The sequence below is a fragment of the Cataglyphis hispanica genome, chromosome 8 (assembly GCF_021464435.1).
Source record: "Cataglyphis hispanica isolate Lineage 1 chromosome 8, ULB_Chis1_1.0, whole genome shotgun sequence".
Classification (NCBI taxonomy): domain Eukaryota; kingdom Metazoa; phylum Arthropoda; class Insecta; order Hymenoptera; family Formicidae; genus Cataglyphis; species Cataglyphis hispanica.
The window spans coordinates 7,492,163-7,505,725 of record NC_065961.1 but is presented as its reverse complement, the minus strand read 5'-3'; the positions used below and the strand labels follow the sequence as shown (position 1 = coordinate 7,505,725).

Sequence of the window (13,563 nt, the reverse complement as noted above, 5' to 3'; positions counted from 1 at the left end):
TTTCAAAAATTATATAATCCTTATAATCCTCTCTCTTTCATATAATCTGAAAACGAAATAAAAAATTATTTATATAATTGAATATTTGATATTATACAAACATAAAAAATTTACTGTAGTATTGTTGCAATTATTGATACAATAAGTATTTTTTTAACATTTAATATTAATTTAAGTTTATTTGAAATGTTATAATTGAAATGTAAATGTATTCAAATGAACAATGTAATATGCACAAATATAACTTAATGAAAAGTGAATATATTCATACAGCTGTAAAACTGTAAAAAAACAAGGTCATTGAAATTATAATGATAAGATAATAAAAGGTTGGGAATATTTATATTATATTACAATTATTATACATTACATTACTATAATACTATATATATATATATATATATATATATATATATATATATATATATATATATATAGCGTAACATATGCAATTATATATGTAATTTATGTATAAAACTCGCATGTTACCTAACAAGTGAATTATCACAGAAAACCAAATGTCATCCTAATACATATTTTTAATTATGAATAGTGGCCGACTTTTGTACTTCACCCGAATGTCTGGCATGATTCATCATCGACTCCACGCGATTCGCCGTTTCACGCACGACGTCGGATATCTCATCTGGTAAATGATCCAATGTGGGGATATGCGCTGATAATCGTTTGTAGACAGAGTCCCTGTTACCATCTTTTTTGTGCCGTCTCTGTTCCTCGTACTTGAGTTGTTGCTTGAAGAATATCGCATTCTTGATAAACTCCAAAGTATTCTCAAAACTTTTCCCAGCACCTTGCATGGTCTTGATGGCACTGACAGCATATTCCACATCGTAGCATCTGCCCAACAATTGCTGCTGCAACGCCAGCACTTCCACACGTTTCTCCACCATTGGTGGTAATGCTTTCCTCACGTGCTCCTGCAGCCTGTAAAAGGCGAGTGATGGTTCGTTGGCGACAATGTGCATATTCTCCGATATGCGTTCAGTTGCTGCAAAACAATATCAAATAAATGTAGCAGCATACACAATGTAAAGTAAATTTAAAAACTTTTTCTTAGGAAAAGATAAATGTTAAAATTTATTACATTATACTACATTACATATTAACACAATACTAACCCTTTTTAACTTTTGTTTCCAATTCTTGATCAGGTTGATATATTTTAGCCGCCATTATTTCTTGTTATATCAAACACAATTTCACAATTTAAAACGTTATAAAGAATATTAATTCGACATCTTATAATATAATAATCAATTATTTGTTACTCTTTATGTATATCAATGAAACACATCAATGTCACATTTCGCCAATAATCTCATATTTTTTTATATTCTACAATATATTATAATTTATATCTCTTCCTTTTGAAATACAGTACATTGTTCTTTCTTCCTTTTATTCCAATTGTTTTTCTGATTAAAGCCTGCTCTATGATGAGTCGTACGTCGTATTTGTTGCAGTCGGATGTCTACGCATGCGCATTCGGTTATCAGCTGTCACAAGTTGGATATCACGTTGTCGTAAGGAGAAATGTTATTTCCCATCTATACTACATTTTTGATCTATGTATATGACGCAAAAAAAAAATACGCGGTATCTTGGAAATCACCTGTGTTAGTAAAATTGGATTTTGTTCATGAAAAATGCTTGTAAAACATAAATCAAACCTCAATTTTAAAAATATTATTAAGAAAAAGAAATGTCAAAAATAAAATTAAAAAATTTATATTATATAAATACATTCTTCTTCAAATTATTGTTTTATAAAAATGTCTTTCTTAATTTTATCAAAATTATTGTTTAATATTACAATGGTTTAATATTACAAAATCAATACACAATGCATTCATTGTGTGTTTCCATTCTTGGAATTATTCATACATCGCTAATAGTCGACATAAAATAGATTAAAACTAAAAAAATTAAAAATTTAATTAGATGCATAATGTTATGTTTACAAAATGTTGCAAACTTGATAAAAACGATATTGATACTCACTCTTTTTAAGAATTCCTCCGCACATATACGTGCTCTAGCATTAATCGATAATTTCATTTCGCTGATTTCTCTATCTATTTCTTCCATAAAATTAATAACAAAATCTACTATCTTATGTTTGTACATTTGCTCAACATGAATATTAGTGATTAAGAAGCTAATGTCATAGCCCTAAAATTAATATTGTATAAAATATCGATTTGACAATATTGAAATATAATTATGTATAAATTTTGTAAAAAATTTTAAAGCATGTAGCTGCTAATTACTTGCCTCTACTGGTTTTCTTCTGAGTATTATAAAATGTTCGGCTCTCATTGTCATGAATCTTGTAAAATTATGACAGAGAATCTTTTCTAGATCATCTGCTTGTTTCACAGCAATACTTATTCTCATACTGTTTATACTAGATTCAATCAAGACCTTCTCCTTATCATTTCTACTTATCAAGATAGGCGTCAAAAGCAGTTCTTTGCTTGCCCTTACTTCCACTTCAGGTTTATTGTGCTTTTCCACAATTTGAGAGGAAAAATTTTCCAAACACATGGCAGCAGTAAGCGTACGTCTAACTGCTGTCAAATAAGGTTTTAGTGTTCCTGACTGCAAAACAAACAATACGAGAAAAATCTTTGATACTATGTTTAATTCTCACAATTATTGCAAAAATGTTTTTTTTTTTATTTTAGATAACAATAGCTAGAAAAAATTCCAAATTATTTTAAGAATAAGATTAAAAGAATACAAACAAATCGCCATCAAAATCCATACAATCAGTTAAAAACTAAGTTAGTCGACTGAAAGGATGATTTTTTAAATAAAATTGCTTACCATATTTGCAAACGATAACTCACAAAGTGTTAGCTAATCTATCAGATTTTTAAAAGCCTGTCGAATTTTTCACTTCGCATATGAGATATACAATATTACATTACATGGGTCAGCACATTTTTAATTCTTCCTCCTTATAAATCCGAGCTCGTTCAACATTCAACTATTATAATTCAATGTTGTATTAAACGGACTTGGTTGCGACATTAAAATTCATATTATTTTGTGATACTTTAATACTTTTTTATTCCAGATTTATTTATTTGATTTCCCAAACAATATAGATGTAAGATAGGTTTTTTTTTAAATTTTGATAGTTTAATACTACTATTGTATAATCAAACATCCTTAAAAGAGAGAGATATATATATATATATTTTCATATTAGCAGTGAATATTGAAATGCAGTCAATTTTAAAATTTTTCTATCTTCCACGGCTCTAACTTTCGGTAAATAACGAGAAATAAGAAAATAGAAATGAAAGCGCCAAATGAAACAGAATGAAATTCTTTAGATTTTTTCTTTCTTCAGATGTGTGTGTGTGTGTTGTGTGTATTCTTTAGATGTGAAAATTTTATCCGTGGAATAAAATAACATTTAATTCACCAATCAGGACAAAAGAACCAAGATTTCTTTATCCTGATTGGTCTATTAAAAGCTGTTCTGTTTCACCAGTAGGCTTTTTGAACGCATTCTTTGATGGCTAACGCCATCTTGGTTCTTACTGCGCGTACCGGAAGTAGCGATTTGTGTACGCGGATTTATCACTCGTGTGCAATTGTGTCAGAAACGTGGCAGTGAATGGAGCGCTGTTGGCATTTATCGCCAGTTCTCTCCCTTCCCCAAGTTCTCTTGTATGGAGTCGAGTGACACGAGACGTTTTGTGCGCTGAAAACGAGCGACTATAGCAATCACTGTAGTCGCATTGGACATTTTCCATACACAAAAAAAAAAAAACACGTAAGTTTCATTCGTTATTCATATACTTGTAAGTATATTCTTACATTCAGAGTGCATAAATGCAAGTAATCTCATATAAAACTGGCCAAATCACCTGGTAACATAATTTTCAAGATTGATGGATAAATTGACATAAGGTTGACATAAAGTCGCGAGTATAAATTAATTGTTCGATTCACATGTGTTAACGGTCTCTTGCAACGAAAATTGATGAGTAATAATTAATGAAATCTTTTTTAATCTTGCAGAAAATGAAGTGGCACATCTTAGTCGCAGCATTCGCTATGTTATGCATAAGTGCATATGCAGAGGAGGAAGAGAAAGCTGCTAGATTATTAGTTTCTAAACAGATACTTAACAAATATCTAGTAGAAAATATGGATATAGTTATTAAGGTATTGAGAGAAAAGTATTTTCTACATTCAACATTTTAAATATCCATAGAGTATCTTATTAAAAAAAGTATTCTTTTAATGATGATTTTCCATAATCGAGATATATTATTAAAATGTATTGTACATATACTCAATGGATATTCTACCCATTTTAGTAAAGTGTTACACAAACATATCTTTATATTTAAAAAAATGAAATTTACAGTATACTATTTATAATACTGGCAATGTGGCTGCATCTGAAGTTGAGATCACAGACAATTCATTCCATCCAGATCATTTTACTCACGTGAGCGGCGAATTAAACGCTAGGATCGATAATGTACCTCCCTACACGAATGTGAGCCACACTGTGGTTGTAAGACCACGCAAGTTTGGTTATTTCAACTTTACCTCGGCTGAAGTTTTGTACCGTCGCTTTCAAGAGGCTCCTAGATTACAAGTGGCTGTAAGCAGTGAACCTGGTGAAGGACTTATTGTGGCGTATAGAGACTATGATAAACAATTTTCATCTCATGTGGTAAGTATAATTATAAATATCAGATATTATTCATAATGAAAGATTAGAATCTTGTGGAGGAATAATCTCACAGTTATTTTGGAAAATTTAGTGGGAAGTAAAGTGAACAATTTATATAATGCAGTATATATACTTATATATAGATACAAATTATATGTCCTATGGTACATCTTGTGTACATTTTTATACTTAATTTTTTATCATTTTGTGATCTGATTTTTAATTGTATTTCCTTTCCATGTAAATTATTATAAATTATTTCTATGTTAATAAGATGCCCATGTTACATATATGCCGACAGTTGCATTGTTTTCTTTTTTGTAACAAACTTACAATACTTTAGACTGCGTATGTAAGAAAGTTTTATGTAAACTAAAGTAAATAGATTCATCCATCCATTCATACATCCTAAAATTAAAATGTCATTGTCTCAAAGTAATCATGTTTTTTTGTGTCTCATAGATCGATTGGGCCGCGTTCGCAGTAATGACTCTACCTTCTCTACTTATTCCATTCGCCTTATGGTACTCCAGTAAATGTAAATATGAGAAATTGTTGAAGAACACGAAGAAGCACTGATCATATTTTAAATATTAGTTTTTTCAGGAATACTTTTAGGTCACTTTATATAATTGTATAAATTTTCCTACGTCATTGTAAAAAAAAACATGGTTGTTCCATACCATGTACATCTACTTTTGTAATAAATGCTATTGTTTATCAAAAATCGCGTTTTTTTCTTCAACATGAAATATATCCTTAATTATTGTACATATATCCTATGAATATACACTTATCACAGATTCTCACAGAATACATATAAAAAAAATAAGATTTTTCCAAGATGACATATGATATATTATATGTCACCAACGAGTTTACTATTATTTTATTTACGTAATCAAAAATATAGCTTTTCATACGACTAGAAACTGTACATATCATTATTAAAATGAATGTAGCACACTTAAATTGTGGCGATTATTAACAAACGGATAATTACAAGTACAAACAATTGTATTCGTATTTTACACGCACGCACGCATAATTGTCACAGAATCGTACAGTTATATACATATATCATCATTGTATATACATATACATATACACACACACATATATATATATATATATATATATATATATGTATGTATGTATATGCAATATTATTGTACAATATTATTATCATATTATATAATAAAATGATGCATAAATCTGTGGTATTAAGTAAAAATATAAATATAATTTTGCATGGAAAATTGAAAAATTTTTTTTTGAAATGTCAAAAAATTTTTGACTTTGTGTACAACAAAATGACAGTAGTTTTAATTTTAAGGCACGATTTTGCGACGATTGCGCATTTATCACGAAGATAACTTAATTGAAACATCAATTATATTACATTAATCGGGCCGTTTTATGTTAACGAATGTAATGAATTACTCTCACAAAATTAAGTAACGTGATTGAAATATTGAACGTTTCTTAACTAATGTCGGAGCAGATGCTTTTTAACAATCTTTGTCAGTAATATGAAGATCTGATCTTCGTATGTTATATCTGTTATTCGATGTTATATCGAATAGTCTAATATTGTTCAAGATTTTTTCATATATCCCTCCTTCTAATGTATGGTGTGCCGAAACTACGCGGATCGCCATAAACAGGCGATTCAAACGCTGAGAATGGCCTTAACGGCGAAGTTGATGGTCTGCCAGTCGAAGTAGGAGTCGTACATGGACCACAAATGGTTTTCTTCAACATTGGTGGAGATCTATCAGCTGTAAAAAAAAAAAAAACATTGCCACTATTACACATAATTGTTGCACATTGCAAAGACATTAACGCAAACATTGTGATGGTAACATTAAATGTTGAAAAAACGCATACCAAAAATGGTCCTGTTCCTGATCGCTAAATCAATACTCGTTACCCTATGTTTCCATACTGAAAAATATAGATATTATGTTAATAATGCTGACATTTTTTTTTTTATTAATATGCAAGTTGAAGAAGTTTGACTTTAATCTTACCATAGAAGATTGTAATCACAATAACAGCAAATGTTCCTAGCGTATATCTGTGGAAATATATATAATTCACCCATTGCACACCAGACATAGGAATGAAGTGATTATGCCTTGACACACGTATATGTAGCTAAAAAGAAACGAGTAATATCATAATAATAATTATATCTGTGATTAAAAAAAAATGTATTTATAAACATACACATGTGCAGTTTACTTACAGATACATTTTGTTTGGTCAAATCATTCGCAATGAACACTCTTTGCCCTTGAATCTCATCCTGATTATTCATTAAGCGTAGTTTATATTGCATTGTAGATTTGGAGATATATTGTTGTGAGATGACAACTATACCATCTGGTACATCAATCTAATAAAAAAAATAATACTATTATTTCATAAACGGACAAAGTAAAAAGATAAAGTTCAAGTTCTTAACAAGCATAATCTGCATTAAAAATAAAAAATAAGATTACAAGACATATCAATAATTTTAATTATAAGGCATTATTTAATTATGCATAAGTTTTAGCAAAACAAATATATATTTACAAGATTTTCATATAAAAATTACTTACAGTGAGATGCTGTAACACCGATGGCAGTCCATACACTTCGATCGTCGTCGATGGCGCGCCGCTCTGAGCGGAGACGAATACAATTTCTTTGGCATCGACGTACACAGGCGGTAAATAGACGAGTTCTAAAGCGATCGATTCGATATCTCGGCTTCGGGCACTGATTTGAATACGACTGTCTAATATACTAGCGGCTACTGTCGGAGAGGCCATCGATACGATGTCGCAGTAATAAAAACCTATAAGAAAAAGAGAAAATTATAACTGACACTCGTCTATCATTGTTACTATAGAAATTATTGCAACCTACCTGTCACGATATCAAAGCGTGGCTTCACAAGAAACAGATCCCGTACGTCGATTGATAAAGTTGACGAGACAAATTGCACGTTGCATGTGTAGGGAAAAGCGTTCAGTGTGAATGATGATAACGTACGGCAACCACCTAGACCTCTCGCCAACACATTATTTTCTTTGATTTCTTCATCTTTACTCTTCAGCACAAGCGGTACGCTAAAAATTTCTGTACCAGTGATATTCCTTCCTCTCAGAGGAACGATAGATACCTATATAAAAAATCAGCTTTACAATGTCATATCTCTTCTTCATACATAAAAAAAATATATTGTTTTAAAATTATACTTTTCTATAACTTGTAATTACCCGTGATATTGGTAGAATATTGACTTCTATCTCACTCTGCACATGCATGGCGAGGCTGTGCTTTATAATGGCCTGGCCAACGTTTCGGGCGCGACCTATACCGGTAATAGGATCCACCAATAATACTTCAGGCGCAGATGACTGCCAATATCCCGGATCCCCGTCAGATGAGAGAAGCGGCATAGAAAAACATATTATATCGCCGACAGTCAGAGTCGTCCTTGTCGGGAACACAACGTCGCCGATCATCATGTGAACGTAATCGAACATTACGTTGGGATACTTTTCGTTGAAAACTTTCACGACCAGTTCGCCATTCTCAAGGAATTTTGCGGCGACGATGCTATCGCCTGACGTGAATGATGCTAAATCGGCCCGATTCAACGTAGCCTTGACATTGGCCTCGGCGGCGTGGAATCTATTCCCTACGTTATCGTAGTACTCGACGACGTACTCCAGTTTCATTCCTTTCGGTAACATATTCAACTCCTCGCCATTCCGTATACGTAACTTGGATTTCAAAGAAAGCATCATGTAGTGAATAGGCTTGACCTCGACGAGGACTGTCAATGATTGCCTCAAGTTATATGCTTCCGTATTCGTAATGGTAACGATTGTATCTCGACCGAGATTCTCGCCAGCTCTTGTAATCCCGTTTTTGTCCACGGTCACCGTGGACCTCGGGCCGGGCGTTAGGGCACGCGACGCAACATCTTCCGTGAATCCGATGCCAGAATGAGCGTTTGACAGAATCTCATAAGTTGTCGTACCATGCTTGTCGCGATTTGTTTGCAATTGCAGAATAGAATTCGGCGACATTAATATCGGCGAACTCGCCGTTGTTGGATCAATCAAACGCAATTCCTCGAATATCTCGATCTTTACAAACGTGGTGTAAGTGATGTCGTTCTTGCCGGACAGTACGTTACTCGGAACGGTGACATTCAGATGGATCGTCGCTGCGCCCGGACTCACAGCCCGTGCCCTCAGCGATACTTGATTCTGATATCGGACGTTGATGCCGGTACCCTCGTACATGTTGTGCAAAGTAAGCAGACTAGGATCGCTCGACGACCAGGCGAAGCTCAGCGGCAGCTGCATGGAGCCGATGATAAGCGGCGTCAAATAATCGGGAATGCCGAACGCCCAAAGGGGAAACATCGCTCCCACTTTTACCCGGTTCACAGGAGTCGAGATCTTCACTCCCTCGAGATGTAGTACATGTATTTCGGCGCGATCTTCTGAGTAGACTACCACTTTGTTGCCCTTGGCATCAAGTCCGATGGCGCGAACACGAACCCGCGTCCGACCTGCCGATTTGCCCTCGAGAATCCCATTGCGAGGTTCGACGCGCAGAATATCACCGCTTTCTGTCGAATATTCGATCTCAGCGTTCAGTGGACCGCCAATGGTTTGCATTTGATAAATGGTGCCGATCAATATCGTCAGATTTCTCGGTTGTATTCGCAGCGGCAGGAACACCTGTACAGTAATCGTTTCGCTCCGTATTTCGCGGTCGCCTTTCTTTATAAAGGTCAGCTGACTCTCACCTTCCAATACACCGTGAATCTTGTACAATATTTGTTCGTAGGGCGCAGTAACCTGTTCATTAGCGGGCAATTGCTCGATCTCGATGTACTTGTTGTCGATCTCCACACGGAAATCCAGCGCGTCGGGAGATGGCAGCCTCACGACGTGGTCGTTAGTATCATATAGCTTCAGCGCAGCTGTCACGCACTTTCCCTTCTCAATTTTATTCACAATTTCGACTTCAATTGTCGCAAGCTGTTGCACTTCTAGGTATACTTCCGCCGATTTCGAAGGTAGACAGAGGTCTACTAGCGTCATACGAAGCATGCCTGGTCTCCTCGGCGTTACGCTGATCGTTCTCGTCGCATCCATATACCGAATGTTCGCTATTTCGTTTGAACTGAGGACGAATTCGTAGTAACCAGAGCCTTGACTGACTTGCAAGTACGATTTCATACTCGAATCATTCAGAATCATCAATTTGTCGGGGCTAACGATAGTATCATTCACTAAAATTGTTTCTATGGAAGCCTCTATCAGCGGAGTCTCCACTCCGCCTCTCTCGTTTTCGATGGGGAACGGCGGCCATTCCGGCGTGATTTTGAGTCTATTAAGAACGAGTTTTTGATAGCCGGTGACAGTTGCAAATATCGTAAGACTACCGTAATGCTTCTTGAAAATAATATTCTGATAGTGAGTTTTCGGCAGAATCACATTCACATCCGTCCAAATCTCCTCTATCGTGCCGGAAGGGTGCTCCACGACACCACTACCAGATGGTTTCAGGTTCCACTCGACGTTTAAGCTCGTGATATTGTCAAATTGCTTGCCATCCTCATCCTTAACAATCACGGAAATTCTTAAAGGCTTTTCACTGTGTGCGATTATCTTGTCTGCATTCTGGCTGATCGGACAATTTTCATTGTCCATGAAGTCTGGCCGCAGATAAATGTATCTGGGCTTGCCGCAGACAATCACGATCGTTTCCGATGCGTGAGTGCGTCGACAGTTCGCAAGCAGAGGAACGTTCGACACCGTATACGTTAACGCCGTTTCGCCTAACGCCTTGCAAATTACCTTGAAAACAGCTCTGTCAAATGGTCCATTTAAAGAATCTTCATATTCCACCAGTTCAATAATCTGCTCGTTTGACGGATGTATTTCTCGCAAATAATCTTGAGATTTGTTCGTCCACGGCAGCGGTCCGCCTTTAAACACCACGTTCCTCGAGGATCCCACGGAAAGTAAAGTTTTCTTACTCTCCGGATGTATCGCTACGAGCGGCTCGTATGCCGATACAGTGACGTTGTCCATTAGCAAACGATCGATCGCATTATCGTCTTTTACGTTGTAAGCTACAGTCACATCAGACGTTCCGATACAACGATAATTGACAACAGTTATCACGGCACACGCAGCACCAATCGGTTGTACATTTTTATCATATGTCCGTACAAAATTCTCATCTGGAATATACACTTCAAAATTAACATCTTTGCAGTCACTGAAGGGTATCTCTTTGACATCGGTACCATTGATCAATTTCCCGAATAACGCGACATGCAGATGAATTGGTTCTCCTGTAGCCGCTTCCATGTTATACTCAATAATTTTCAGCCTCGAAGGTAATAATACGTATATCTTCGCTGTGTCCCTATTGTATTGATTCCTCGCCATCGCGACAGCCACATCCGCTGTACCCGCTGATAGAATTCTGATACCGCCGTTCTGTGAGACAGTTACTATCGACGGTTGTCTGCTGGACCAGACATATGAGCCATCTCCCCCATTCGCCCTTAACATTATATCGAATCTAGAATAAAAGAAAATATAAAAATATAATGACAAAAACAAAGACACAGAACTTTTTTTCTCCAATAACTTACAATTATAATAATTTTAGAAATATATTTATTAACAAGAAACAGATCTTTGATATTTATTTTAATATCAAATTTTATATCAAAATTAATTTACCTAGATTTATTAACGAGGTCCCATGGAATAGCTAAAATGCGAGGTTGAATTACGACCGGCGTATGTATCGTAAATTCGGCTCTAGTAGATGGTCGCGGGTCGAACGTGATCCTTTTGCCACGTTTGTCGATTATACCTCGCAACGTTGCCTCCACGACTGTTATTCCGCAAGTGATTGGTACTATAACGGCATAAGTGCCATTTTGCGTAATCGATTTTGGTTCAATATATTGTTCGTCAATCTTTATGGAAACTTCTACGCCCTCTCCAATATGAAATTTGTGATCTTTGTTATCATATAATTCAACAATGATTTCATGAGTGTGACCCAATACTAATCCCCAGTTTCTGTTTGGTAGAACAGAGAGAGAAATGTAAGCCACCTCATGTATGTTAACTGTAGCGGAAGGTAAAATGACTGGATACTCCTCGCGGACATTTTTATCGTGCAAGAATACCTTCGTACGTCCCGTTTTAAGACCATAAGCAAAATCACGGTCGTTATCGATTTCTAATATATCGGAACTCTCGGCCTCCAGGTAATACTGGTTCGAGGGTAAACTGATCTCCTCCAAGCGCCCTTGACGAGTGTGCATTATTTTATACTTGAAGCTGTCGTAAGCCATTATTGTTATTTCTGGTGGAATTATGATTAAATTGGCAATCACAATCAACTCTAGTTCTATAAATGGAACATGCTTGTATTCAGAATGTGGCAATCTGACAGATACTTTGGCAGTGCCAGTCCTAACACCTTCTATCAAAACAATATGACCTCTCTTGCCAATGCTATCTAATGCAGCTACACTAGCAGGTCTTTCATACTGTGACTCCTCATATGTCATAAAGCGTAATACATTAATTGTAGATTTAGTATCAGATAATATACGTTTGTCAGTATCACCAATAGCCCATAAAAATTCTATGCCTGCTAGAGTCGTAAACTCGTTTCCCTGTTCGTCGTACGCTCGTACCTCAAATGCTTCGGGTATATCTTCGATGTACAATTCTCTCGTAGTGGTAATGAGATTCAAGGAAAATATTGCATCCACTATAACGTCGCATCGCAGAAAGTGACCGGAATTAATGTCTTCTGCCAAAACAATCGCGGTGTTCCTCGTTAATTCTCTCGTTATGGTTTGAATTAGCACTGCTGATGAACATGTTCTGTCAAAATTCTCGTTTATAGGAATCAACTGTATAACATCCAAACGTGAGGTTGACCTAAAGAAATATAAAATTAATATTAATCAAATTTCGTAAATACTAAACTCTAATTTGAGAATATGCAAGTACTATTAAAATGTACCGATAAGGTTATGGCGTTACCGGTAACGATTGTGCGACAAAATATTTACACTCCGTAACTAAGATAAGAGTTTTATATAAGCTTCGCGCGATCACAATTTAACGATAATGCATCGCAATATCGCCTATTAATTGATAAACAAAAAATAATCACCATTTATAGCAACCACCGTCCGTCACCTCTAGCGTGAAATTTACCGCAAAGTTGTTGAAGACAGGTAACAAAACTCGAGGCACATTCAGTTTGTGTGCCGTGGAAGTTCTCGCGATACGAATTACGGCGACAAAGCCAACGAATAACACGATTCTCGTAAATGTTCTCGATTCGAGAAGCATGTTGTCGGCGTGTTTGGCGCAATTTTACGGTCACTTAGCCTGTCTCCTGTCTGACGTATTTTTAAGCGCACGCATTTTCGGGCGCTACTATCGCAGTAGCAGCGACCAATCACCAAACAAGTGGCTGCTGTGCGCCGTCTACTATCGCCATTAATGGGCGGTTATATTGAAAAAGACAGGATGCAGCAAGCAGCAACCAATCAACGAGGTGATATATAGAAAATTTTCGAAATATCTCCTTGCTGCTCATTGCTTGATGCGTCCTGCCTGAACGCCTGAACCTGATCTTTATGTATTCGCGTCTCATTGAACGAATCCTCTTCAATCTCCCATCTCAATGACTGAATGCTATGCACGTTAAAAAATTTTAGTCATAATCATAAGGCCGTAAGAAAATTGACCAATGACAATCAA

At 35.7% G+C, this 13,563-nt stretch overlaps 4 protein-coding genes across 4 annotated transcripts; 1 reads left to right on the top strand and 3 right to left on the bottom strand.

The window, feature by feature from the left end:
• Positions 1-323: 323 nt before the first annotated feature.
• Positions 324-1,608, bottom strand: LOC126851710 (BLOC-1-related complex subunit 8 homolog). Its single transcript, XM_050595951.1, has 2 exons — positions 1,140-1,608; positions 324-1,009 (listed from the first exon to the last, which is right to left on the bottom strand). The coding sequence occupies exons 1-2, from the start codon at positions 1,192-1,194 to the stop codon at positions 540-542; spliced, it is 525 nt and encodes a 174-aa protein (XP_050451908.1). The 5' UTR covers positions 1,195-1,608; the 3' UTR covers positions 324-539.
• Positions 1,609-1,733: 125 nt separating this feature from the next.
• On the bottom strand, positions 1,734-3,499 carry LOC126851711 (actin-related protein 2/3 complex subunit 4-like). Its single transcript, XM_050595952.1, has 4 exons — positions 2,851-3,499; positions 2,296-2,622; positions 2,023-2,193; positions 1,734-1,937 (listed from the first exon to the last, which is right to left on the bottom strand). Exons 1-4 carry the CDS (start codon positions 2,851-2,853, stop codon positions 1,932-1,934), a joined length of 507 nt encoding a protein of 168 aa, XP_050451909.1. The 5' UTR covers positions 2,854-3,499; the 3' UTR covers positions 1,734-1,931.
• Positions 3,500-3,666: 167 nt separating this feature from the next.
• On the top strand, positions 3,667-5,453 carry LOC126851709 (translocon-associated protein subunit beta). The gene is made up of 4 exons (XM_050595950.1): positions 3,667-3,811; positions 4,060-4,206; positions 4,412-4,726; positions 5,189-5,453. The coding sequence occupies exons 2-4, from the start codon at positions 4,063-4,065 to the stop codon at positions 5,303-5,305; spliced, it is 576 nt and encodes a 191-aa protein (XP_050451907.1). The 5' UTR covers positions 3,667-3,811; positions 4,060-4,062; the 3' UTR covers positions 5,306-5,453.
• A 136-nt stretch (positions 5,454-5,589) lies between these two features.
• Positions 5,590-13,471, bottom strand: LOC126851708 (nuclear pore membrane glycoprotein 210). Its single transcript, XM_050595948.1, has 9 exons — positions 12,968-13,471; positions 11,506-12,729; positions 7,999-11,341; positions 7,646-7,901; positions 7,336-7,574; positions 6,978-7,127; positions 6,760-6,886; positions 6,617-6,673; positions 5,590-6,507 (listed from the first exon to the last, which is right to left on the bottom strand). The coding sequence occupies exons 1-9, from the start codon at positions 13,147-13,149 to the stop codon at positions 6,335-6,337; spliced, it is 5,751 nt and encodes a 1,916-aa protein (XP_050451905.1). The 5' UTR covers positions 13,150-13,471; the 3' UTR covers positions 5,590-6,334.
• Positions 13,472-13,563: the final 92 nt, after the last annotated feature.